The 26,482-nt window shown below is 38.1% G+C and overlaps 1 protein-coding gene and 1 long non-coding RNA gene across 6 annotated transcripts; one reads left to right on the forward strand and one right to left on the reverse strand.

Annotated features, from left to right (window-relative positions):
• The first annotated feature begins 1,539 nt into the window (after positions 1-1,539).
• LOC123873590 lies at positions 1,540-15,954 on the forward strand. The gene is made up of 3 exons (XR_006797714.1): positions 1,540-1,767; positions 2,155-2,163; positions 15,944-15,954. It is a non-coding gene; the product is annotated as an uncharacterized LOC123873590 (long non-coding RNA).
• Positions 3,472-26,437, reverse strand: LOC123873588 (protein transport protein Sec31A). 5 transcript variants are annotated; one of them, XM_045918470.1, is made up of 27 exons: positions 26,357-26,437; positions 25,937-26,166; positions 25,030-25,166; positions 23,296-23,465; positions 22,822-22,904; positions 22,587-22,703; positions 21,658-21,802; positions 20,491-20,643; positions 19,764-19,922; positions 18,425-18,499; positions 17,728-17,828; positions 17,150-17,262; positions 16,529-16,611; positions 15,059-15,115; positions 14,177-14,261; positions 13,722-13,832; positions 12,988-13,185; positions 12,328-12,533; positions 11,765-11,923; positions 10,909-11,011; positions 10,244-10,318; positions 9,262-9,701; positions 7,073-7,231; positions 6,441-6,569; positions 5,649-5,774; positions 5,079-5,150; positions 3,472-3,797 (listed from the first exon to the last, which is right to left on the reverse strand). In XM_045918470.1, exons 2-27 carry the CDS (start codon positions 26,137-26,139, stop codon positions 3,609-3,611), a joined length of 3,648 nt encoding a protein of 1,215 aa, XP_045774426.1. In that variant the 5' UTR covers positions 26,140-26,166; positions 26,357-26,437; the 3' UTR covers positions 3,472-3,608. The 5 variants fall into 5 exon arrangements, with proteins under 5 accessions (XP_045774426.1, XP_045774424.1, XP_045774423.1 ...); XM_045918468.1 differs by having other exon boundaries at positions 6,441-6,632; XM_045918467.1 differs by having other exon boundaries at positions 6,441-6,638.
• Between the last annotated feature and the right edge of the window lie 45 nt (positions 26,438-26,482).

The raw sequence follows: 26,482 nt of genomic DNA on the forward strand, positions 1-26,482 counted from the left end.
TTAAACCCATACCCCTTTGGTTTCTACACAGCATCGTACCGGCACACTAAAACGCTTGGTGGCATGGTTTTGCCGGTAGGGTAGTAACTAACCACGGCCGAAGCCTCCCACCAGACCAAACTACAAATTTAGAAATTATAAAATTCCAAACCCGGGAATCGAACCCGGGACCTCCCACTAATAAGATCACAGTGCTTACCACTGCGCCAGAGAGGCTGTCAAAATAATGAACTTGATAATAAAATAAGAGTTTCTTCTCATGTAGGATAATTTATTTATTTCAGAACCTGTGGTAGAGTTATCTTGTACCAACAGATAGACATCAGTTGGTAGTACGGACGGTTCTCTCGTACTCAAATGAAGAGCAACATTTTGAACAGCTTTTGAAATGCATTATGAGATTTAAGCAATAAAAAACAAGTATTTAAAACAGACTGCATTGTCGAAGCGTTTAGTCTCGCTGTCGCTCTTACAAACTATTAAGCGGCTCTATTTACACTTCACGATACGATTACGACTGTGATATCGTGCGGTGTCATTCACTATTGAAGTATCTACTACGCACAAGACGGGCTATTCCGCACAAAAAAAAATACACTGCCATGGCACTCGTTGTTATTTTTCTTACAACTTGATGTCCAGTGGATACGGGATTTTATGTAAATTTCAGCTGTGGTTGGTTATCATCCAATACATACCTACAGATCGTACGTCGGTCGGTTCATTGTCAATATCTAAAAATATAGATACGATATCGTATCGCAACCATCGCATCGTTTTATATAAATACCCCTCTCAAACTACCCTCCTGCTTGCATTTCGCTATTCGAGCAATGATTGCTGCAACCATTCTGATAATTGCAGTTACAGGTTCGCTGTTTTTAATGCACTAGTGTACAAAGTGTGCTATTACTGTACAGTATATACGATGGAGGAATAATGGTCTCATAATGCCCGCCGAGTTTTATTGATTCGACAGAGTAACTAAGCGTTTCAACTGAGAAGACTGCAATACTTGACATGTCTTAACTTATATAACTCGTCCAAACTAAGAAAGTGACACCACCATAAAAGATTGTCACCATATTGTGACCTCTAGCTAGAAATATATTTTGATTCAAAATATTATTAATTTTGTAGAACAAAATCCATTGAAAATATATTAGAATATAGGAAACAATATAACTAGGACGTCACAATATGGAGGACACGATTTCACCTTCTTAGTTAGGACGCGTTATATTTAAATACCTATGAGATTTCTTTTTTATTCCACTCATGTTTCATGTTAATTATTTTTCATATTTCTTTGGTTTTTACACGCAGCTTTGTTCACACTTTTTCCACTTCTCTCACGAAAGGTTACCTGGTAGAGATTGGTCTGTAGCAATAAGGTCACCTTTGCATACGTAGTTTCAAGTTATTTATAATGCACATATTTCTCTAACCTTGTGTGCAATAAAGTATATATCAATCTATATATCTTTCTACCTATCTTTGTTCAGAGGCAAGGTGTATAACAAAAACTGCACGTTTAGTTTTTAAAAATATATTTCATAATAATTCTTTATTACAATATATTAAGTAACTTAAATATTATATTAGCCATCATTATCATAGTTATTTCAAACATACGCGTATACACTATAAATTAATCATCAAGAAAATAAGCATACATATCGCAAAAATCAATTCAGAATCGTCTTTAGACATAACACTAAAATTTCATTGCGCACATAATTTTAAAAAGAAATTAAATGTTTATTTGTTAATAGATACTTCCTAAAGGCACTCTTATTGCAACAAAATTAGTTGTTGTTTAAAATTTTAAAAAATCAATTTTTTTTCGACAAAGTTGATTTTTTTTATAAATTTCGGTTGTGTACAAAACTTTACTAAGAATCGTACCATCTCTTTCTTCAAACAATATTTTGAAAGGGATAGCACTATATATTATAGTCTTTAGTTTTTTTTGTTTAGTAAAACTTATATTATCTGTAATAATAATTTAAGGCTGAGCGAGAAATAAATCTAGCCTATTTTTTAAACAACAAAGAAATTAAACAAAATTTATTAATAATAGTCTTTTTAAGCAGATTATTTATTAATATAATAATAATAATAGATTATTTATTAATAGGCATTCAATAAAAGATAAATAATGTCTATATTATCATTGCATTTTTAATTATGTATGTACTTTTATGTTAAGAAATCAATCAATTATTAATAACTTTAAAAAAGCTAAATCAGATTATTAATATTGATTAATAATATTATCATACATTCATACTATATTAATTGATATAATATACATGAGGTTCATGGAAGATGATAATTGTCTACATTTTATACACAGGTACAAAACAGTTGCCGCTTAAAGTTGATTAATATGACGTTTTAATATAGCAGTAGATTATAACAGTACTAATACTCATATATAAGTATAATGTACCTGCGCAGAAACCTTATTTTTGAATGGCGCGAAAATATCTCGGCCAATCATAGCACGCATCCGTCCGTTATTGGTTGATACCTAATTACCTACGCGCCATGTTTCGTACGCGCGAATCATGAACGGAGGTAACACGAATCGTTCTTGTATTTAAAGTCTTAACGTCAAGCAATAAGGTCTGTATTTCATTGTGTACATTCGGTTTTGGTCGGCCGGTAGACTGCGTTTTTCTGCGCAAAAGAATTTTTCCAAAGCGACTAATAAAAGGGGTACAGTTGAGGAAATATTAGCAATGTTTGACATAGCTAATATTCTTTCAAACTTCAAAGACTTTACAACATTAATAAATGAGTAATGTTACGTGCAAAAATTTAATATTCAATTGGAGTGAATTAGCTACAGCTGCTTTTACAGGTAAAAAGAGTTCTGATTTTGAAATAGTGGATGATTTATTGAACTTTTTATGTCAATAAGTCATCTTAAAATAAAGAGAATCATTATTTTTAACTTTTTATACTGGCTTGAAGTTCAATCAGTCATTGAAGGTACCAATTTCAATATTAATTCACGTCGCCAGTTTCTTGAATCTGCATAACTTAGGTAGACAGTAACTTAAGTAGTAAAATTATATTATGGGACCATCTCGCAAACATACTGGTTAAAAATTGATAAAATGAAATTGCAAATTGGTCTAGAAACTTCGCAGGAACCGGTATACACAGATATACAGGCTGTAACCAGAACACTAGCAGAAACTTAGCGTTATTATTATACTACCTTAACACAATCCAACGTCATTATAACCATTTGCCTTATCTTGTAGTTTTACTGATTTAGTATTTTTCAATCCGCATTGTACGGAGCGCAAAACTCGGGTCAATGCCCCACTTACGACGCGGCATTGACTTAGAGTGGCCTATTTATGGAACGTTCGTTGACCTCTAGCGTCAGTCAGATGTTTTATTTGCAAAATAATGTCAACTTTTAAAAAATACAGGTTTTTTAGCGCTTTTGTGGTGGTATATTATCAGTGATCATCAGTATTATCACTTGTCTTCGTTTTTGCTAGCGTTCTGGTTACACTCTGTGTCTCTGTACAAACGAACCGATCATCTTGTTTTTTTTTTTTTAAATAGTGAATAAGTGATGTTGTTCACCGCGCGCAGACCTGCAGCTGCTGCGCGAGGAGGAACAGCATCTTGAGGCCGGGCAGGAAGGCCGCGACGGCCGCGAAGTCCGGCCCGGTGGCTAATGCCGTGACCGCACTGAGTGCGTTGTGGTGGTCGCCCGCTTGCACCAGCTGCACGCACGAGTGCAGTGAGGACAGCGCTGATTCCGATAGCTGAAATTGTTATTATAGACAATTCAGTTACATTAGTGTTTACATTTGACGCACAATACTAGGTACCATTTTTACCCGACTACGTGTATGTGTAGTGTAAGCTTGGCCCATATTAATTATCTATAAACGTGTAGAAGTTACTGATTAAATAGTTGGCGCCACTCAAATCATAACAAATCATAACATCATATTAGAAGGCGTCATTGATTGGCTGAAGTTGTTCAACATCTGATCGATAAACGTACTGTATATAAAATTCTTATAGTTTTTAGTTGATGAATTGTAGCATAATAAAGGATAATATTTGTAATCAATATATAAGATGAAAACATCTTTATTACTTAGATGATTTGTTAAACGAGCTTGATGATTTGTATATTAGTCACTAAGTTTATTCATTGTACAATTTGGATTGGCCGATAACGATAAGATAAAAAGGGGAGTGGCTAATAAACGTGGAGAGGTTACCTGTAAGAGTGGTTTTAAAACGACGACATTCGAAAATATACTAACGTAAGAGGAACAACATTTATTTGACACAAATGTAAAAGTTAATAAATTTAAATATGAAATAAAAGTATAATAATTTATCATAAAGATTGTGTTTGTGATTTCGTCAGACCTTACCCAAAAGTAGGTATTTTGAGCATATTCAATGTACATTTAAACAATTTAGTAAATTTTGTAGTTTACATTCCTTATGTAAAATATTTGCGCGCCATTACATGGCAAGTGTAGTGACACTAAAATAAATTGCAAAACCTATGCTACATTTGAGCAACTAAATGATTGTGATTATGATTATGATTACGACAAAGCCGTACGGGAGGGTTATAGCAGTCTATGTATGTATGTATGTTTGTATCCAGATTCTGTGTTTCACAGTAGCACCTAAACTACTGGGCTGATTTTGATGAATGAGGTATCAATTGGTTCGTTGTAAGGGCCCGGGTGACACAGGCTATATATTTTAAACGACAAAAATTTACTTAATGGATGATACTTCAAAAAAGTGGGGTTCTCCAAAAATTTTTTTGTTATTATATCGAGTGGGATGCCAAATGAAAGAGGAGAAATTTTTAAGTTCATGAATATAAAAGTACTACAACATTAAAATATACCAAGCGACAGAAAAACAATTTTACTGTAATATTTTAGGACCCATCCCATTAACCAATTCTGACAAAAGCTACAAAGATAGATTGCAGCCCGGGGTCATAGGCTATTTTTCCCGAAAATTCAGAAAGTTCCCACGCCACTAGTAATAAAACAACAACGTACCCTATTTTCTCGCAGCATATCATAGAGCGTTTCTAGTCTCCTCTGTACATCTTCTAATTTTCTCTTCATTTGCTGGAAAATGAAGTTAATTATTAAGGTAATTTCATATATCCATGATTAAGGCTAAGTTAGGAAATCCTGACTTATGTAACCTATTTTGTTTTTACATAAAATTTGAAATGTCATCAGCGTCGGCAGAATTCGATCGTTGAAATACTTAGAACTAAATGTTACAAAACTAGCGCTCCAAGCGGAAATGTTACAAAATTAAAGTCTTAGATTTTGACTTTAAGGTGCACTACACGGGTCTGCCCGCGAAATTCAAATTTAAGCCTAAAGCCTAATTTGTCGTATTAGTTTACAAATTGCGAAAAACCAAATTAAATTCTAATTTCGCAGGCAGACCCGTCTCATGCACCTTAAACCAATAGCCTACAGGTCCAATTTACTCCAAAGTTCGATTCTATCAACTTTAAATCTCTCGTTTTCATTGTGTTTTAAGTCAAAGTGACTGAAAGACTATTCTCAGACTTAAAATACAGCGATACTAGTCTAGTAGCATATAGTTACCGGGTTAGCAGCTCGCTCGGAGCACGCGTGCCTCAGCGAGTCCAGCGCGCTCTGCAGGACCGCGTGCTCCTCTGGTATGGGGCCCTTCTGTACCGGCGCCGCCTCCACCGGCGCGGGGCTTTCCACCTGGGACAACATACAATTATCATCCCACGGGCGTAGTACGGCCTTCCTCTGAGAAAAGCATATTATAGTATCGAAGATTATGTAAATGATAAAAGAGCGTGGATTTGACCTGCAGCTCGCTCCAGCAATGCGCGGGACTCCAAATACTTTTACACATGGCATAATATTGTGTATCAAATCTTTGAAAAGAGCAACCGCCGAGTTTCTTGCTGGTTCTTCTCGGTAGGAAAGGCATTCCGAACCAGTGGTAGATGCTTTTGACGATTCAAAAGTACTTGTAAAAGTCTAATTGAATAAAATTATTTTGAATTTGAATGACAAGGGTTACAACGGATGGAAGTATCCCGGAGCCTGGCTTCCGAGTGTGGGTACCTAAACCTGTAGTGTTATTTTAACTGAGACAGTATGGGGAAATCCAAAACCATACAAGGAAACTGTCTTATGAAACTTCAGCTCTTTTTTTATAAACAACATTTTGGCACAGTCAATTATTTGGTCAAGCGTGAGTTGCCCATAAAAATCAACGAAATTGACTAAAATTTTTTTTAACACCCATCGATTCATGTAAAGATGATTTTATTGTATCGATAGAAAAAAATCGGGACAGCAGAAGTTGGTCATATTTAAGTAAATGTTTTTCCATACAATACTATATTTTCTACAAACCTGTTGTGGGTACCCGGGTTGCATACCCTGAGGATACTGCTGATATTGCTGCTCGTACTGTTGGCCCGGGAACTGGTTCTGTCCGGGGAAACCCTGCTGACTAGGGAACTGCGCCTGTTGACCAGGGAACTGCGCTTGCTGTCCAGGGATCTGCGCTTGTTGTCCAGGGAACTGCGCTTGTTGTCCAGGGAACTGCGCCTGTTGTCCAGGGAACTGTATGAATAGATATGTTACGTTCATGTACATGACGTATAAAATCCATTCTCGCTGATGAGTAAAAAAAAAACATAAGCGTAAAGCTTGTGCTTAGAGTAGGTACAACGGTTACAATAGTGCAACGGTTGGGGTTTGAACCGCCGACCTTTCGGCTCTCAGTCCGCTTCTTTATCCGTTGAGCTATTAGGCTATTTAAATGTTATTAAGATTGGGATGTTTGTCATTCCTTCACGCCACAATCACTGAACCGATTTATCTGAAATTTGGAATGGAGATAGCGGCTACCTTGAATTAGCACATAGGCTACTTTGATAGGAGAAAATCAAAGAATTTCCGCGGGATTTTTAAAAAAGGCTAACGAAGTCGCAGGCCTCGTCTAGTAAACTTTTGACATTTTATTTTGACATAAACTTTACCTGTTGGTTTGGATATTGTCCCCCTTGCCCCTGGTATGGTTGTTGGCCAAACGTTTGGTCGTATTGGGAGGTTGGCGCCAACGCTATGTGCTGTGGTGGTTCCACTCCAAACAGTGGGTGAGTTATTGGCGCTTGAGGCTGGGGGGTTTCTTGCTTTGGCTGGAAACAAAACATTCATCACTATGTGGTGGTAAATGGATTTCTGAAAACCTTAATGAGGGTCTACATATAAACTGCGGATTGAGCTGGATGTTCATATATCAGTCAGTCAGTTTATCCTTTTATATACATAAAGATATGAGACATTGGAAAATAATTAAGTATAGAATATAATACAATAGAATTAGCCACTTTTCTCTGATGAAGTAAAACAACATGCAGATGATGCATTACAAAAACCATACCCAAATTACATTAATAGTCATACTAGACTTTTGTTTTAATACAAAATCGCTAATGCGACCTTACACTGGGTATTTTGGCGAGTTCAGTAGCATATGTAAATGTAGCAGTTTTTGTTTAAAAAACAACAAAAACAATGTCGAAAACAAAACAAACTATCAAATTTCACTAAAAAAATTACCTACACTTGAAGGATTTTTTAAATCCCGTCGTTTTCACTAATTATGATGTTATAGACCAGAGGTTCGATAACATCAAAATTTGCGGAAACTACGGGATTTTCTAGATGTCACTAACAGTCGCTTAAACTGCCAAAGATATATTATTTATCAAAAGTTTCAGCATTGACGGAAAAGCGAGCTCTTGTTGCGTGGTTTATACGATGAGTTTTGGATGAAATGAAAATTATCAAACAAGAAATCAAATCAAAACAAAGAAACACAAAAAACAGTAAATAAATATAGTCAGTTCTGCCATCACAGCTGTGACTGATAGACAATCTCCATCAAAATGCAGGTTACTCACACACCTGCCGCAGGAGCAACCTAAGTCGCCCATCAAAAGGGGCAATTTCCAATTTTTCTCAACATTTGCTGGTCAGTGTGAGAGTAAACTACCGATTTATTCACCGCCCTTATTCTGAACACACGTGTTTGTTGTACCAGTTTTTTAAAATAAAAATAGCGAGCAAACGAGCATCACCTGATGTTAAGTGATTATCACTGCCAATGAACATTTGCAGTATCAGAGGAACCGCCAATGCATTGCCGGCCTTTCAGGAATTTGTTTGTCCACCGTACTATCGGAACCCCAAAGGAAAAAGAAAAGAAGGAGAAATTGCCCCAATCTCGCTACACACAAGACCATGTCCCAAGGCGCTAGAGACTACCTAGGGAGCAAGAAAGGTTTTGTGTTCTTACCACCATGCCACAGGGACAATCTAGACAAGTGTAAATTAAAAATATATAACACCCCCGACAAGTGAAGTTTACAGTAACTAGAAAAGAGCTGATAACTTTCAAACGGCTGAACCGATTATCTTGGATTATAGCTAAGAACACTCTCGATCAAGCCACCTTTCAAACAAAAAAATAAAAAATAAAATCGGTTCATTAGTTTAGGAGCTACGATGCCATAGACGGATACACAGATACACACGTCAAACTTATAACACCCCTCTTTTTGGGTCGGGGGTTAAAAACTGACCCTGCTTACCTATACACATAACAAGAAGGCAATTTAGGGTCAAATCCCAAGATTGCCCCTGCAGCAGGTGCGTGAGTAGCCTGCTTAATGTCTAATGAACGACTATCAAACAGATGCGGATTCAAATCCTGTCGACTGCGCAGTTTTTGATAGGTATTAAAAAAAATTAACTCATGAGGGAAGCATGCTACTCGCAACGCAAGCCGAACCTCGGAATGTAGTCTATGCTCAATAATGTGGCTCCACTGTCGGGTGCCCGCGTGGAGGGCCGACATGTCTTCGTGGCTGAATTGCTGGACCACAACATTGCGTCAAACATACACATAATATATCCAGAACAGATACAGAAATCTGTATCTATATTATATGGGTAGCTATACATATAAATCTTTTAAAATGATTCTATTTAAATGTGTTACTTCAAAAGTTCAAAATAAACAATTGCTTGGACTTGGTTCAATAAATTACAGTATAGCAGTAACCCCTATAAAGGGTCAGTAAAAATTACTTAAAAAAAAATCTCATTCAGAAAATACTTAGGAATATTTGAGTGTTAATTAATAAAAATTTTAACTCCTTACCTTAGGTTTAGAAGTCATCATCGGAGGATCATTCCACCCTGGAGGAACTGGTTTCGATGGAGGCGACGCCGCAACCGCTGGTTCCACGTGTTGATTATTATAGTAACCACCGTTAACGGCTGGGTTTAACGGGTTCATTGGATTTAATGGGGTCGTATTTAATGGATTAATTGGATTTGTCGGGTTCAAGGGAGCGGGATTTAATGGGTTGATTGGGTTTAGTGAGTTAATGGGGTTTAACGGGTTAATGGGATTGGGTTGGTTGATGGGTGTGAAGTTGTGGCTAGGCACGCTAGCAGAGCCGTATTGGTCGGGTAGAGGACTGTTGTAGCCAAAGGTAGGTTGCGATTGTATGGGGTTGTTGTAACCGTATTGGTTATATAGGGGTGCGGATTGTACTGAGGGGTCCACTTTGTATTTTGAACGGCCGGATTTCCCACCTAAAAAGATATTTTCACATAAAGTAGGTATATATTGATTATATTTCTGTAGTAATGTTTTTCAGTCGTGTAATATGACGTACAACTAATAAAAAATCCCCTCGACGATGTCCCCACGAGATACATGGGGTTATTCAAGGGGAAGACCAACAAATTCCTGAAAGGTAGGCAACGCATTGGCTGTTCCTCTGGTGCTCCAAATGTTCATGAGCGACGGTAATCACTTAACATGAGGTGACCCGCCACCAGTGCTACAGCTACTCTTCAAATAATCATAATCAAGATTTTTTTTTAACTTTTTTTAAAGGGTTCCGTGCCATCGTACAAAAAATAGCTCTTTTGATTTTTTGGCGGCCATTTTTAAATTTCCTTATTTGTTACAATAACGGCAATATAAACACCCATTCTGAGAAAATTTCAACTCTGTACATGCTATGGTTCACGAGATACAGCCCGCTGACAGATAGGCAGACGGATAGACAGCAATGGTTGTAATAGGGTCCCATTGAAAAGTATTATCATATTAATAAAAACATTTATACCAGGCTGTGAGGAGACGCTAGGGGGCCGAGGCGGCATGGCACTGGCTACCCAGCCCGCTGTTTCAGGCGCCGGGGCTACAACAAATAATAATAACATTGGATAAAATCTCTTGATTATTCAAAAGCTCTGTGTAATTTGATTTATAATCTAGCCTGACATTGTCTCTATTAACAGGGCTCTCTCCGTCACTCGTTTCCACTCGTTTCATACAATCGTAGTTCCAATTTCATTTGAATAATAAGCAACCAAAGTCCATGAAATTTTGCAGACATATTCTAGAAACTAATATCTGTGTCGGTGATGTTTTAGATTTTTCTAAAAATATGTAGTTTTAAAATTACAGGGGCTCAAAGATTTGTATGAAAATTTTAAGACCGCGTAACTTTGAAACCTTGTATTTTAACAGAAATCTGGAAAACCACAGACATAGATATTAGTTTCTAGTATATGTCTGCAAAATTTCATGGACTTTGGTTGCTTAATATTCAAATGAAATTGGAACTACGATTGTATGAAACGAGTGGAAACGAGTGACGGAGAGAGCCCTCTTAAGCTTTAAGATTCTGGAGGGTGGTGTTGTCTGCCGGATGACAACCTAGGTTAAAATGCCAAACATTCAAGCTTTTTATATTCATCAATAAATATCTAGTAGTGTTTGTCTTACCTGCATTATACGCGTTAACATCGTTATGCGCAGGGAACTGTCCGCGCGACTGTGAGTGTGAACTCACTGTGCGCGTCCGCGCCGCCGCCTGTTGCGGTTGTTGCTGCAACCAAATGGTTACCACAATAATATACAACTTTGTAAAATCTAAATTCTAGACATATAAAGCTGACTTATAACTGACGTCTGATAATAACTGTCAATTAACCTAAGAGTCGAAATCTCGTTCTCTTAAATCCCAAGAGAACTCCTACCATTATAAGATTAATGGAAAGGGGTCACGACCCTCAGTAATGAGGAACGACTAGAGAGATAACTGACGTGCAGCTATGAAAGGATTTTCAGAAATTCAATTTAATTGAAGCCCATGCGGGTCAGCAAGTCTATGATAGTTATAACGTTACATATCAAAATATAAATTTAACAAGTTAATGGGACTTAATGAGTTAATTGGATTAAAATATTAATGGGATTTAACAAGGTGATTGGATCTAACAAGTTAATTTGATGTAAAGATCGAAACTGTTTAGTTTATAGTTTTATTTTGCCTTTGCTCGGGACACTGTTCACGTGAATTGAAGTCGTTTTAAAATTTCCAATAAAACACCTTTGTTCTTCTGGAATAAAGTTTTCTACATAGACGTTGGTTTAACCGTTGAAGATTATGAAGATTATTTTTAGTCGTTGCCGTTGAAGCCGAAAATTAAAGTGGATACCGCGCACGATAGGCTGACGATATGGCGAGGGTAGCAAGAATTGGTTAGATGAGAAAAGCTGTGGACGGACTATGGTGGCGTTTTCTAAGAAAGCGTTTCGATCACATACTGATCATGATGGCGATGGTGATGTCACATACCTGTACAGTCTTCTGCGGCCTCATGCCCAAAGCGACCATGAGCCTCTGGTTGAGCTCAGTGGTGGCGCCCTGTAACGCGGCCAGCGCGCTCTGCAGGCATCCTTGCGACGCCAGCCGAGCGCCGTACTCGCTTAGAAGAGTTTCCAACTTGCCACCGGGCTGCGAACAGAATAAATAATTGGGTCATCGAGCTTGGATTCAAAAGTAAAACTTCCTTAGGTGCGATTTGAGTGAGCAACTCTGGTCGTTTTCGAAAGTAACATTCGTATTTTTCCGTTTATATTTATTTTTATTTTACTTAGAAAACTTTGTTGCATACACAAACATATATACAGAAAAACTAGAAGAAATACTATACTAGATGGTGCAAAGGCGGCCTTATTGCTATAGCAATCTCCAGGCAACTTTTAGTATACGGATTTAGCCCAGGATGGTTGCACAGAGTAAAACTAATAAACATAAATATTTACATGGCTAAGCGCCAAAATTATCTAGGCATGAAATAGAAAGGTGACGCGAGTTGCAGTTTCATCACTTTTTAGTTGAGGTCTAAAAATCATCACCTGTACGGGTCGCCCCCTGGCGGCAGCGGCGGCCTTGGTCAGCAACGCCAGCTCCGTACACTTGGCCAGCGTGGAGATGTCCCTCGCGGCGCCGCGTAGCGCCCGCGCGGCCAACGCGTCGCCGTGCGCCGCGCACACGTAACACAGCGCGCCCGCGTCTCGCAACGCTTCATCCGACTCCTGGGATAACTTGTCTCCCAGCATTTCTGTCAAACAATAATAATCATCATCATTATCAACCGATAGACGTCCACTGGATATTCCACATGCCACGTTCTTTTTTAGGGTTCCGTACCTCAAAGGAATAACGGAACCCTTATAGAATCACTTTGTTGTCCGTCTGTCTGTCTATCTGTCCGTCCGTCCATCGTGTCTGTTAAGAAAACCTATAGGGTACTTCCCGTTGACCTAGAATCATGAAATTTGGAATTCATATTAAAAGTGGAAGGGAAAACTGATGCCGGAAGGGCGTCCTATATCCTAGCGGTTCGGATTAGAAACGAGGAAGGAAATCGCTTAGTACGTTTTCCTTCACTTCCTGAATCCAGTGGCGAATTAATGTTCCATTTCGACCTCAGAAAATTGCCCGAGACTTAAGATAAATTTTAGACTCTTGCGAAAGTCTATGAAGAACTTCTAAATAATCTGAAATTATCTTACCACAATAATGCGCAAGACTGTCTCCCTCGCAATGCGTAACCAACGCCGCTAAGGTGTCTCTCCAGCTATTGGGCGAAGCAGCCTGGATGAGAGTGTCCCATTTGGACCTCAGGAGACTCCCGGACACCAGGGACACGGGGTCTGAAGCGGTCTTGTTGAGATGGTACTTCTGGACTTTGTATAGAAGCTCTTGGCTACCTGAACACACAAAATAGTTGTTAGACTTGACCTATATTGATAAATAACAACAATTGGAAAGTTTCGCAGCTATTTAACTCGTAGCATTATTTTAAAACGCTTTGGGCTCAAACAACAACACTATACAAACAAAAAAAGAGATTTCGACGAATTGAGAACCTCCTTTTTTTGAAGTCAGTTAATAACATGAACAATAGCACTAATTCGATTGTGCATCATCTCTAAACTAAATTATGGACAAGTCAAAAAATAAACTCTTTGATTTTCCAGTGTAAAAAGTATCCTTCCTTCGTCGGGATGCAAACTATTTCAGTCCGAATTTCGTCACAATCGATTAAACGGTAGGGCCGTGATAAGCAGACCGACAAACACTTTTTTATAACTTATACACTAGCGTTTGGCTGCAACCAGACCTGTTGGCAAGTGGTGATGCAGCCTAAGATGGAACGCGCTTGCCTAGAAGATGCCTATTCACTCTGGACTTGAAGGTAGCCAGATAGCTTGCCAGATATTAAAAGTATCATTGTGTACATTACCCAAGGAAGCAATGATAAGCGCGTCCGCGATTCTCTTCGCCTCCAAGCACAGTTCCACCGCCTCTTCCAGGTTGCCGCACACCAGAGCGCGACAAATCAAACTCGTTGGATCTACCAAATATGCCTATATTATTATTTTGTTACGTCGCCGGCAGGAAATATTGTACATCGACCTTGAAAAGGGATTTGGGCGTCGTAGAATATTGTCTCTGTCACTCTTACCTATGTGACATTTTGTCGGTCTCAACGACAGAGGCTACGAAACCGCTATCTCTCTCTAAAGGTCGATGGACAATATTTCCTGCTGGGTACTGTACGTATTATACATCCAACACGTGCAGCCTGTGGGCTGATTATACGAAGAAAAGGTAGTGATCTCTACAATAATGCATTCAAGGCTCGAGCTCGTGAATTGCAAGAACTAAACTAAGACGAAAGTCTTTGCTTCTTCTCACCTTCTCCATTAGGAATGACCACGTTGTCCACCGCTGGTTCTAAGTCCACACTTGCGAGCTTCCTTTCGATCAACGTTTGCGCGTCCTGTGGGAGAATTGAGGGGTGTCAGCTAAAGAAAACTCTAGTGGGGATGTATCTGCACATGAGTACTGCACATTGCTAGAGAGCGAGAAACAAAGCTTGACTGAAGAACCAATAGTGCAGCAGACCCCACATCCCCGCCATCTACCAAATAAATCGATAAATAACCCCCTGAATCAGTTGAAGCAGATAAGTAGCTCGATTCCGTAAAACCTGCATCAGTCATTATGACAATCGCAATTGTTGTTATTGGCTAAAACGGTATTCTTCTTGCAACAATACATTGTAACCAATAATGAGCGAGCGTCAACCAGCAATCAGAGGTGATTGCGATCATTATATTGGAGCTGTCATTCTACCGCAATCGAGCGGCCGATTTATTTTTCTGACGTCAAATGAAAGCTCTGCAAAAGTATAGACGCCATAAGTTGGCACACGAGAAATCTATATATACAAAAAATTGTCTTGATCCATGGTCCTAGGAATCAGCTTAGCTTATTACTAAGCACTAACGCAAAGCAAAAAGGAACATACAATTCTTTTTTTTTTTAAAGAATATTAGCCATGCTAATCATGACTAATACTCTCCTTTCCCCTCCAATTAAGCGTAAATCTTGTGCCAGGAGTGGGTACGACAATAGTGCAACAGGTAGGATTTGAACCGCCGACCTTTCGGAGTTCAATCCGGTCTTCAACCGTTGAGCTATCGAGGCTTCTTGACAAAATAGCAACGTTGCTAAGTAAGTTATCGACAGATTACAGATAGATTGATCCAGATAGCTTGGCCGCAAGTGACTTACCGATAGATCGGTGCTGGTGTCGGTGGACAACTCAGCTTCAGTCTCCGTGCTCTCGCCCTAAGTTAGTGAGCGAAAAGGTTATAGGCAATTAGTGCACATATCAATAAAAAGAGGGACAGTCACACTAATGCAAGTACGCTGGACTTGCGATTGCAGACTGTTTTTTGAAGCAACATGATTTTCGCCATTTTGGCGTAATAGCAGCAGTGAGCGTCATGAGAGCGTACTCGGAACAAAATGTTAGTGATGAGGCGTCTATCAACATAGTATCAGTACGAAGACTATTTTGACACAATGGTAGTGATTCTGAGTGCAACTAAATTTTAGAGTATTCACATCTTTTTCTTACCAATGCAATAAAAAAGGACAGACAAACCGTAATTTAATTTAGAACTGTCAAACCTCGAAACTTTAGATGCCAGTCGTGAGCCTACTGTTTAAATTTGTAGAGTGCACTAAAATTTAGAGTCTTTAAATTTAATTCATTTTCCACCCTTTTTCAGATATATTTAAAAGAAGAAGATGCAGATACTCTATATTTAGTTTAGAGAAAACCATCAGAATCGATGTCAGTGTCAATTTAATTTCCCGGTACGCTCGGCGAGGCGCTTCGAATCGGCACAAAAAATAGCTGTCATTTTGTATGGCAAACCTCTTCCAGCGTACTTGTATATGTACATTTCAGTGGACAGTTGGTATAAAGTGAATTCAAGCAGAAACGGGTACATTTTTGTGTTAAAGGCATGTTATAGGTAGCTATATCAAAAAAATTTTTGGCTAACATTAGTGAAATATCAATCAGTTATAAGGTTTATAGACATTCAGTTAGTGCTTGAGATAAGTACAAATTTTGAAGTATATAATATTATGATTAGAAATTTGTAGAAATAGATATTTCGAGTAAAGATTGGTGTATAAGTTGAAGATAACTAAGGAGTATATTGAAAACGTTTCCAACCAAGTTTCACTTGAAACGCATTAAGTAAGAAAACTCAAAAGAGCGTACTTTAACTTTGCTCACATTACTTAGGTTGAAATCTATAGAGCGCACTTTGACTTTCCTTAGACTTAAGTTTCAGTTAAAACGAGACAGGTTTATGCCAGCGGTATAACGCTGTCTCGTTTTAACAGTGTCTTCAGTCTGACCAAAGCCAAAGTGTACTTTATAGATTTCAACCTTAGAGTTAAAACGAGATAGATTTATACTTTTGACATAAATCTGTCTCGTTTTAATTCTAAGTAGTCTGAAAAAGTACGCTCTATAGATCTTAAAGTTAGACGTAGAGATAAGAGCACGAAAATTAAACAAACCCAGAAAGTTTTAGACATAAGGTTAAGAATTTTTTTAGACAAAGTTATCGAACATAAATTAATAGATACTAACCAAAATAAACTCGTAAACAAAACTGGATGTTTGAATACCTGTTCGATACTCATACTTATCTCATAAATATATATAAAGATACTTACTCTGCTGAGTCCAGCAAGGTCCGGGGCGCGCGCTTCAGCAGCCTGACTCTTGAACTTCGAGGGGATCTCATCTTGCTTGAAACCTTCAATACAAATGGCGCATTTTAGGAAGAGTTTACTACTAGTCACTGAATATATTTTACAATTGTATCAAAGCGTTTTACGTACACTTGAAGGAAATTCCAAAAAAAAATATTTAATACAAATCAAAAAACCTTCCAAGTGCGAGTCAGACTCGCGCACCGAGGGTTCCGTTTTTTCTGACAGTTTGCACGATAAATCAAAACATATTATACATAAAAATAAAAATATGTTTTAGAATGTACAGGTAAAGCCTTTTCATATGATACCCCACTTAGCATATTTGTCCATGAACACACTTTAATTTGTGATGTAACCACAAATTCACGGTTTTCGGATTTTTTTCTATAATTGTGCTATAGGACCTACCTACCTGCCAAATTTCATGATTCTAGGTCAACGGGAGGACCCTTTAGGTTTTTTAAATAGACACGACAGACTGACAGATAGAGAGACGGACAGACAGACAGACATACCGCCGAGTTACAACTATAGAGCTGTGTTTTATATTTGGATACGAAAGCCCCAACTAGCACTCACCAAGGAGATTGAGAACTTCACTCCGGAACGTGGACATAAAGTTGGCGCGGAGGAAGAACCACGTGTATCGCTCCTGCTGATCGCTCGCCGCGTCGCCTTTCTCGCGGCAGTATCTACGAGTATAAGGGGTTTAGAGATCAACGGAAATTCTCCAAAACACTATAAATACTAACCCTACCATACACTTTTGGTACTACAAATTTACTACTTACCTTCACCTACAGTGAAGTACAAGGAACCATAACCTTAGTTTGCTATAATCCGCTAAATCAAACAAATTTGACAACTAATCCACACAAATCCCAACACCACTCTGACTGAAATTGAGTGGTGTTGGAATGTGTGGTGCTGCGTGGTGGTTGTGCGTACTGCTTGCTTGGTGCTGGCTTTTCCTGCATGTTCATCAGTGGGCGGGCGGTGCATATCGCATGCTGCATGTTGCACCATTCAGATTTGTTTGATTTAGGGAATTATAGCAAATTGAGGTTATGGTTCCTTGTATATCATGGACTTCCGCAAAATAACACCTGCTTCTATACAACATACAGTACATAAGTACATCAAAATAGTAAACTCACTCAGCCAGTCTCTCGGCGGCGCCGGGCTCCTGACTCAGCGTGAGTCCGATCACGGTGTCCAACTCGAATGCCTTCTCCACTATCTCTGGTTCGCTCACTACCTACAGTGAAGTACATCAAAATTGTAAAAAAAAAAAAATTTCATTCAATTAAACTTTTACAAGTACTTTTGAATTGTCAAATAATGCATTACCACTGTTCGGAATCCGAGAAGAACCAGCAAGAAACTAGGCGGTTTCGCTTTTCAAAGATTTGATATACATTATGCCATGTATTGTAAGTACTTAGTACTTAATTGAAGTTTCATTCCTGGAGCGAGTCAAAACTACGCTCTTTTATCATTTACATAATTTTCGATTGTATACTTTTTTGAGGAGAATAATTTTAATAGATTTTTTAAACTTCTGTAAAGCCACACCAAAATTATTAGTGCTAGGTTATTATCCTATTTGACCACAACGCATTTTGGCAATGAAGAAAATACATAACAATTTGAAGTTTTTTTCTTTTGAGATTAGTTGCTATTATGTCAACACAGCTTAAGCCACTCAGATTAGAAATTTGAAATTTTCATACTCACATAGAAATGATTTCTAAAAATTTAAATTTAAAAATAGAGTATGAAAGTTTATAGAAGTCCTAAACCATTACATAAAATGTATATTACATTATATCTAAAGAAATATGTTTCACGTACCTGACTAATGTAGACCATTTTCTGTGGCCCCTCCTCTTGTGGACACCTCTCGAATGTCACTAGTTTTCCGCCGAACTGTGAACATATTCTTAGTTACTAGCTTTTTCTCGCCACCTCGTCCACGTGATATAATTTATAGCTTATAGCAATCTATCTCTAATATAGCTATCTATCACTGAAAGAATTTTCAAAATCGGATTTCATTAGTTCCGGAGATTATCTGGGGTTATTCAAGAGGCCAACAACTTCCTGTAAGGCCGGCAATGCATTGACGGTTCCTCTGGGGCTGCAAATTGCGGTAATCACTTAACATCAAGTGAACCTCCTACTCGTTTGCTCACTATTTTTATTAGGTTTCTAGTTGATGCCCGCGAATTCATCCGCGAGGATTTAGATTTATGAAAATTCCCGTGGGAACTCTTTGATTTTCTGGGCAAGTAGCCTATTCCCCGGGATGCAAGCTATCGCTATACCAAATTTCGTCAAAATCGGTAAAGCGGATGGGACATGAAAGTTAACAGACAGACGAGCATGTACAATGTACAGTAGACACTTCCATTTACAATATACAATTATAGTACGAAAGAGATGATATGATATTCAGATATACACTCTGCAGTACTAACCGTATGCATGAGATCCAAAAAATTAGAAAACTTGAGATTTTGCACATCTAGGTTTTCTCACTAAGAAAGGATTTAGTAATTAAGAACCCTCGTTACATTTACCATCTGTGACACCAGGAATAGTTTCGTGATTTAACGACATACAGCGCCATCTGTTGTCAACTGTGGTGTTACTATATCAATTTCATATAATACTACTGCTACTACTACCAGAGTGAATAGCTGATTTTATGACTAGCTGATGCCTGTAACTTCTGCGTCGGTTTAGATTTTTTTGATCCCATAGGAACACAAATTTTTTGAGATAAAAAGTATCCTATGCCTCAACAAGGATGCATTTCAGATCATTTGGTTCAGGGATTAAAAGTGGCTTTTCAGATGTTTTTGCTAAAAAAACCGGTCAAAAACGAGTCGAACTCGCACACGAAGGGTTCTGTACCATAATACTCAAAATAACAGTTAAATAACAGTACAGTGATGTAACCACAAATTCACGGGTTTCGGATTTTTCCCTTTACTTGCGGTATAAGACATTGCTACCTGTCAAATTTCATGATTCTAGGTCAACGGGAAGTACCCTATAGGTTTTCTTGACAGGCACGACAGACGTACAGATATACAGACAGACAGACAGTCAGACAACAAAGTGATCCTATGGTTCCGTTTTTCCTTTTGAGTTACCCTAAAAACCAGGAAACAAACAAACAACTTACAGCAAACTTGGCGCCGGTGGGTCGTTTAAGCCACTTGGGCGCGCGTGTCGGCTGCGCGGCCACCGTCTGCACGGGCGCGCTCTGCTGTACGACAGGCAAGGCGGCGAACGAGTCCGCGCCGCCAAATGACTCCATTATGTTGCTTTGACTGCTGGCGCTCTACAACGAAACAAAAAGAAAGATGTGAGTGTAATTTTTTTTATTGTGTGATAGGCTTGCGCTTGACGACAATCATGCTGAAAAAAGCAATGATTAAGGTTTAGGTTAGAGTGCGCTTGCCTAGAAGATGCCTATACTCTTGCTTTAAAGGAAATACGCGCGTTTGCGGAATTTTTTTTTGATAATGGGTTTTTCTTTCTGTTAGATCGAATTGGACTAAAAACTAGTTTTAGGTTGTTTTGTTTAGAAATTAGCTCAAGTTTGTAGTCAATGATCGAACTCTATTGGATTCAATTTTAGCAGTTAAACGCAGTTTTGCTTAGGAGTTCACGTGGAACACCCCACTCACCAGCTCGCCGCCCTGGAGTCCACGTCTCCAACAACTCACCATGTTGTGCTGTGTGCCGGTGTGTAAGAGTGTGTGTACAGCCAGCGACTGGTCGAAGGCGGCCGCGGACAGTAGTCCTGGGTCGCGCGGACTCCAGCTCACGCCGAACACCCAGGCGGACTGGCGGCTCACTTCCACCACCAGCTCGCCGCCCTGGCGTCCACGTCTCCAACAACTCACCATGTTGTGCTGTGTGCCGGTGTGTAAGAGTGTGTGTACAGCCAGCGACTGGTCGAAGGCGGCCGCGGACAGTAGTCCTGGGTCGCGCGGACTCCAGCTCACGTCGAACACCCAGGCGGACTGGCGGCTCACTTCCACCACCAGCTCGCCGCCCTAGAATGAGGAGTTATACGTACAGAATTGAGAACCATCTTTTTTGGGTTCCTCAAAAGGAACTTTTATAGAGCCACTTCATTGTCTGTCTGTTTGTTCGTTATGTCTGTCGAGAAACCTATAGGGTACTTCCCATTGACCTAGAATCATGTAATTTGGCAGGTAGCAATGTCTTACAGCACAAGTAAATGGGAAAATCCGAAAGCTGGAAATTTGTGGTTCTATCACAAAAAATTTAAAAATTGTGTTTTCGAAATAATTAGATAGAAAAAGAAAAATAAAACCGACTTCAAAAACCAATAATACTAAAAAGTAGAAAATAATTTTTGTTTAGCTACAGATGTAATGTACCTAGGTATGAAGTCGGGCGAGCTTCACTCTTGGATTTCTAATTTTGTTTTATAATATGCTCGCTCGACTTCATACCTAGGTACATTACATCTGTAGCTAAACAAAAATTATTTTCTACTTTTTAGTATTTTTGGTTTTTGAAGTCGGTTTTATTTTTCTTTTGAAAATTTTTTATTTCACAATTTTTAGTGGCCCCACTGTACTGTATAATATGCTATGCCCAGTTAGACCCCTACTGTTTACTAAGCTATTACAGTGATCGCGAGCAATTTGCTCTTATCCATTGAGGAGTTCTGTTCTCCATCTCCGAAGATATTCATCAGATCTTCACCAAATTTATATGGGACCACCTGCACAGTATACCCTTTCAAACAAAAAAAAATTTTCAAATCGGTCCAGGGGTCTTTGAGTAATCGGGGAACATACATAAAAAAAAAAAAAAAAAAAAAAAAAAAAAGATCCCGACGAATTGAGAACCTCCTCCTTTTTTGGAAGTCGGTTAATAAATAGAGAACAAAGAAAAAATAAAGAAACTAAAAACAAATAGTTTACTAAATCACACCAAGATGGCGCTGTCCCATCATTAAAACTTATTAGTTTGTCATAGTAGAATTGACTATAATAGAAACTTCTGTAAAAAGTTAGTAGGAACCAGGAACTTACTGGTTTAGTATTATTAGGGTTCCATGCCAGTATTCTTCCGTCCTTGCCCCCGGACAGTAGCAAGTCGTGGTCGTGGCGACTCCACGACAATGAGAGAGCGCCTTTTTCATGGCCTTCTAGTGTCACCAAGGGAGATGCTGCTAACCTGAAAATGTTACAAAAACGCTACACTATTATATTTCATTCATTTGATATTTTGTTTGTTTATTCACAAGTACAAAAAAAGGTAAATGGGAAATTGAAATATCAGATAAAAAATGACATCATTTTCGAAATCAAGACCGCGAAAACGTGCCGTGAAAATGCATCTTAAAAAATAAAGCATCCTTCCTTGGTTCTCCAAATGGAGATCATTTTTGTAATCAGCATTCCAAAAACTTCGGGGATAACGCAAGAAATTGATAATCGAAAAAAAAAACACGTTAACGATCTTCAATTTGAAAATGAAATACATTTCATAATTTTCGTAATCAGCATCACGGGATAGATATGCCCGCCTCTCACAGTCTCCTATTGGGCATTACTAAAAACTAGACTTTGAATCGCGCCATGATTAAAAAAAACTACAAAAGAAGCCTGAGCACCTAAATATAAAAGGAATACAGTGGACCCCCGGTAATCCGACAAATGTTTACAGCGCATTGTCGAACTATCGAATTTGTCGGATTATAGTGTACTGCCTAAGACACCCTATAATCAAGAATTTTGTACAAAAGAGTACCTTGTAATCTGACAAATTATAGATCTAAGTAAGATTCTATTTATGTTATACATACTCTGAAGAAAAATCATACCTGACTATGTAGCTATATCAAATTTAGTAAATCCAATAATAATAGACATGTAGGATTACAGGGGATGCTGTATTAGACAGGGACCGGATTACAGAGGATGCCACTGTAGATTATTTCTAAACGTCATGTTCTCACCTCAAATCCCACAACTGTATGACGGGCGCCTGGTCGTCCTCGGAGGCGATACAAAGTTGAGTGGCCACCGCGGGGTGCCACGCTAAGGAGCGCCAGCGAGTCCGGAACTGTGAGTCACTGCAAACGACATTTTCATCGAGTTAAACTTTAATTGCTCTGAAGAGCTGTTTGACCTTATTCCACCCTCCTTTTCCACTTCAGCCTTCAAGCCTGGAGAATATCTAAGCTTACTCACCTTAGTTTCATAATGGGTTCATTTTTCCTTAAGTCCCAAACCAAACATCTTGTGGCAAATGTGGATCCCAATATGTGCTGTACCTGAAATAATAGAAAAGTCACCTCTAAGTGCGCTCTACAGATTTCAACCTGTCTCACTTGAGAGATCTCACTTCTCTCACACAAATGTACAATCCTTTAGGCTACCTACTAGACTTATGGCATGAGTTTAGATGACTGAATAGGTGCAGATCCAGGAGGATAGTAGTTTTTCGTGCACAATGGAAAAACAGTTCATGTAATAAGAGTAATTCTTAACCACTCTCATTACATGAAGACAAAGTCAGAGTAACTGACTCCGACTTGTATGATCTCAAACTGTTCCAGGTCAAACAAGGGGTGGTTTGTATTAGTAAGGTTTTAGAAAAATTCCAGATGAAGCCGGAAGATTTTTATGGCTAGGGTTGTCAGTAAGACCTGTATGAGCTCAAACCTGTTGGTTCCAGGCCAAGCCCTGCACATGGTCGTAGGGCTGGCTCCTGTTGCCTGGCGCCATGGGCTGGCTCGTGTTGTTGAGGTCCCAGATGAAGATCTCACTGTCTGACGCGCCAGAGGCCAAAAGGTTCTTCTGGTAAGGGTTGATATCAAGGGCTGACACGTTGCCTGTAAGAGGAAATATACTTAAATTACTTTCAATACCCTCCTATTCATAAATACTTTCCCTAACAGTGTCAATAAATAGTTAAGTAAAATGGATATAGCATGAGCTAGGAACAAAAATATTTCAGTTGAAAAATATCACTTTTTAGTTTTATTAAATTTTCATGGTGGCCATTTGGAAATTTTAATTATTTCTTGTTATAGTGGCAATAGAAATACACACTCTGTTAAAAGTTCAATTCTATGTATTAAGGTTCACGAGATACACCCCACTGATAGGCAGATGGACAGCAGAGGCTTAGTAATAGCGTTGGCACCCTTTGGGTATGTAACCCTATAAAGTATGTAAGTATGATAGTTTAATACACCTACTAGAGCCTAATAACTAGGTGATGCCTATATAACTTCTCTATGGTTTAAGATTTTTTTATCATATGGTTTTTCCAAATCTTAGACCTCTTGCAAGGCGAAAGAGTTCAATAAATATTTTTATCAGAGAAAGTTCTTATGAGCTTATTAATAACTTTTAAAAATAATTTGGTTAATAAGAATTTTTAATTCTGAATAACCTGCTCTGAGCGTATTGATGATAAGATACATTTTTCATTGGCAATGATAACAAATTAACAATGCTTATCTTTGAACAGTAGTGAGGTAGTCTATAGTCATAAAACATTCAATATGGCAACTGTGCAGATAAAAATGTTGACAAAGAAAATAATATAATTTAAAACCACATTGTAAGCTTCTTCAAGATATTGAATAACTAAATATTTGCTATCGTTCACTACTGAGTCAGCCCAAGCTTTTATATTATAGTTGATCAAATTATTGTACTTAGTTATTTACCTACTTACTATACAATGCATTGAGTCTGCCATTACACACTTGGCCACCATGGCAGACTATGGCCAAACTTATCTCATTCTAAGAGGATTCTGGACAGGATTCTCATCAAGGATGATGAATCATTAAATGTGAGAAAATTCTTAGGAAGGTACTTTACAAGCAAATAGCAATAAGGATTGTACCTTGATTTAAAACTTGTTGATTTTAATAGATGACTAAAACAACCTATCAAAAATATAAAGAAAGTTGTTTCAATATACTATTCTACTAATAATGTGTATGCAAATCTGCCTGTTTATCTGCCCCAAGCTGTCTGCCCATGTCATAGCTCCTTTTTGAATAAATTTGGTACAAAGATGGATTGCATTGCATGGAGATAGGCATTTTATTCCAAAAAAATCCTAAATCCATGTGGATACACAGGAACATAGTATTTGATACATTAGCATTGTATGTATGTTTGTTTGTTTCAAGTCTGGAATAAGTAATTTTCTTTCCTTTTTTTAAGCTACCTATTTAAGGAGGAAGCGACGGGCCTGCCCGCAAAATTCAAATTTAATTTGGTTTTTTGCAATTTGTAAACTAGTACGACAATGCAGCTTATGGTATTTTAATTGCAACAAGTATCATCCTCACAGGTTTATATAAAAATTTTTACTTGAAAGAGTCTAGTTTAAGAAATTAATTCTAGTATTGACTAATTTGTGAGAATAGTTACCATTATGTTTAGAGGTGCTGCCGACAAGGGGCTCACTGGCCTTGTTCAACAAATTCTCTGCACTGTAGAACTCCAGCAGGCCTCCGTCGCAGCCCCCCACTATTATGCCTGCACCGGACCATGCTAGCTTCTGAAATCTGAGAAGTTTGCTTATTAAATACTTACCACAGTATTTATTTCAATATTTTGACATTTTTAGTTTATTTTTTTGAAAATCTGTGAAATATCAAAGATTATTTGGTTATTGAAAAGTTGACCCTCAACAGAGGCTTTCAATGCCAATTTGATGGCAACAATAATACATCACTTGCATAACAGTTTTTGGCAGCAATTCTGTACAAATTGTGCTACTTCTAAATTAGATAAACAAAAGTGGGCCATGAAGCAATTAAAAACAATCTCATTCATTCATTCAGTGATAAGAATAGTCAAGTGTGCTGTAAAAGAATGATCACTATAAGAAGAGATAAGTACATTAGTTTTCATTACTGTGCTTTAAAGATAAATCACAGAAATCTTCTCAGAGAAACATGTAAGTGAACCCTTTTGCCTGGCACTTTTTGGTGCTCCTCTTATGCATTTCTTCGAAATGCTACTGATTTATCTTATAAGCAATGTAAGGAAAACTGAAGTACTTATTATAGATTTATCTTGTTTATCTTTTATGAGAACTAAGAGAAACTTAAAGAAACTACAGCACTAAAATGCCTTGCATCTATATTATATCACACATATTTGCATTTCTACCTTATACTTAATGTTTTTCTGTATCTTTTTAGTTGTGTGGTGTATAATAACAGTGTATAGGTACTTAATGTTTTTCTGTATCTTTTTAGTTGTGTGGTGTAATATTTATTTGTACAGTTGAGTTGTACTTAAAATTAACATTTTAAAGACTTGTACTTACTTATGTTTTGTCTGTATGCTAGATTTAAGTTCTAAATCAGGGCTGGAGTCACTTAAATTTAAGGCATAGAGCTCTAAATAGGAATTAGAGCTGAAATTAGCGTCCACTTGCTGCGCCGCGGAGCCGGTAACGATCATAGAAGGGTAGTGCCCCGGCGGCGACCAGCTGGTGTTCACCGTCCGCTTTAACTCCTTAATCTTCATTGTCAAGCACCAATCTCACTAAAACAACTATCACACAACTTTAAAACCGATAAAACTAAGTATACAAACAGAATTATGTCACAGCTTTTCGAACACGTCACACATAAAACTTATACTTTTATCATTAAAAGTAAAGCCTTTGAGATATTGGAAATTTAGTAAATTGTAGATTTTGAGTGAAAAACGAAGAAATTAGACGTAAAATTCAGTTATTTACCATAAAAACACCGAGTTGGCAGTTGGCACTTCCAACGTGGCTGACGTATTTATTTCCAAAATGACAATTCTCTGACAGCGGCTGTTGAAGTGACGTGAGTGACGTTGACAATGACGTTGACATTCG

The sequence above is a fragment of the Maniola jurtina genome, chromosome 17 (assembly GCF_905333055.1).
Source record: "Maniola jurtina chromosome 17, ilManJurt1.1, whole genome shotgun sequence".
Classification (NCBI taxonomy): Eukaryota; Metazoa; Arthropoda; class Insecta; order Lepidoptera; family Nymphalidae; genus Maniola; species Maniola jurtina.

What these genes read in the sequence shown, in the direction of transcription:
- LOC123873588 (XM_045918465.1), bottom strand. Translation starts at nt 26,139, where the DNA reads ATGAAGATTAAGGAGTTAAAGCGGACGGTGAACACCAGCTGGTCGCCG. An exon ending in TGAAGTTCTCAATCTCCTTG is followed by an intron (nt 16,612 to 17,149) that starts GTGAGTGCTAGT and finishes TTTGTATTGAAG; the next exon opens with GTTTCAAGCAAGATGAGATC. An exon ending in GGCCGCAGAAGACTGTACAG is followed by an intron (nt 11,012 to 11,764) that starts GTATGTGACATC and finishes ATTTGGTTGCAG; the next exon opens with CAACAACCGCAACAGGCGGC.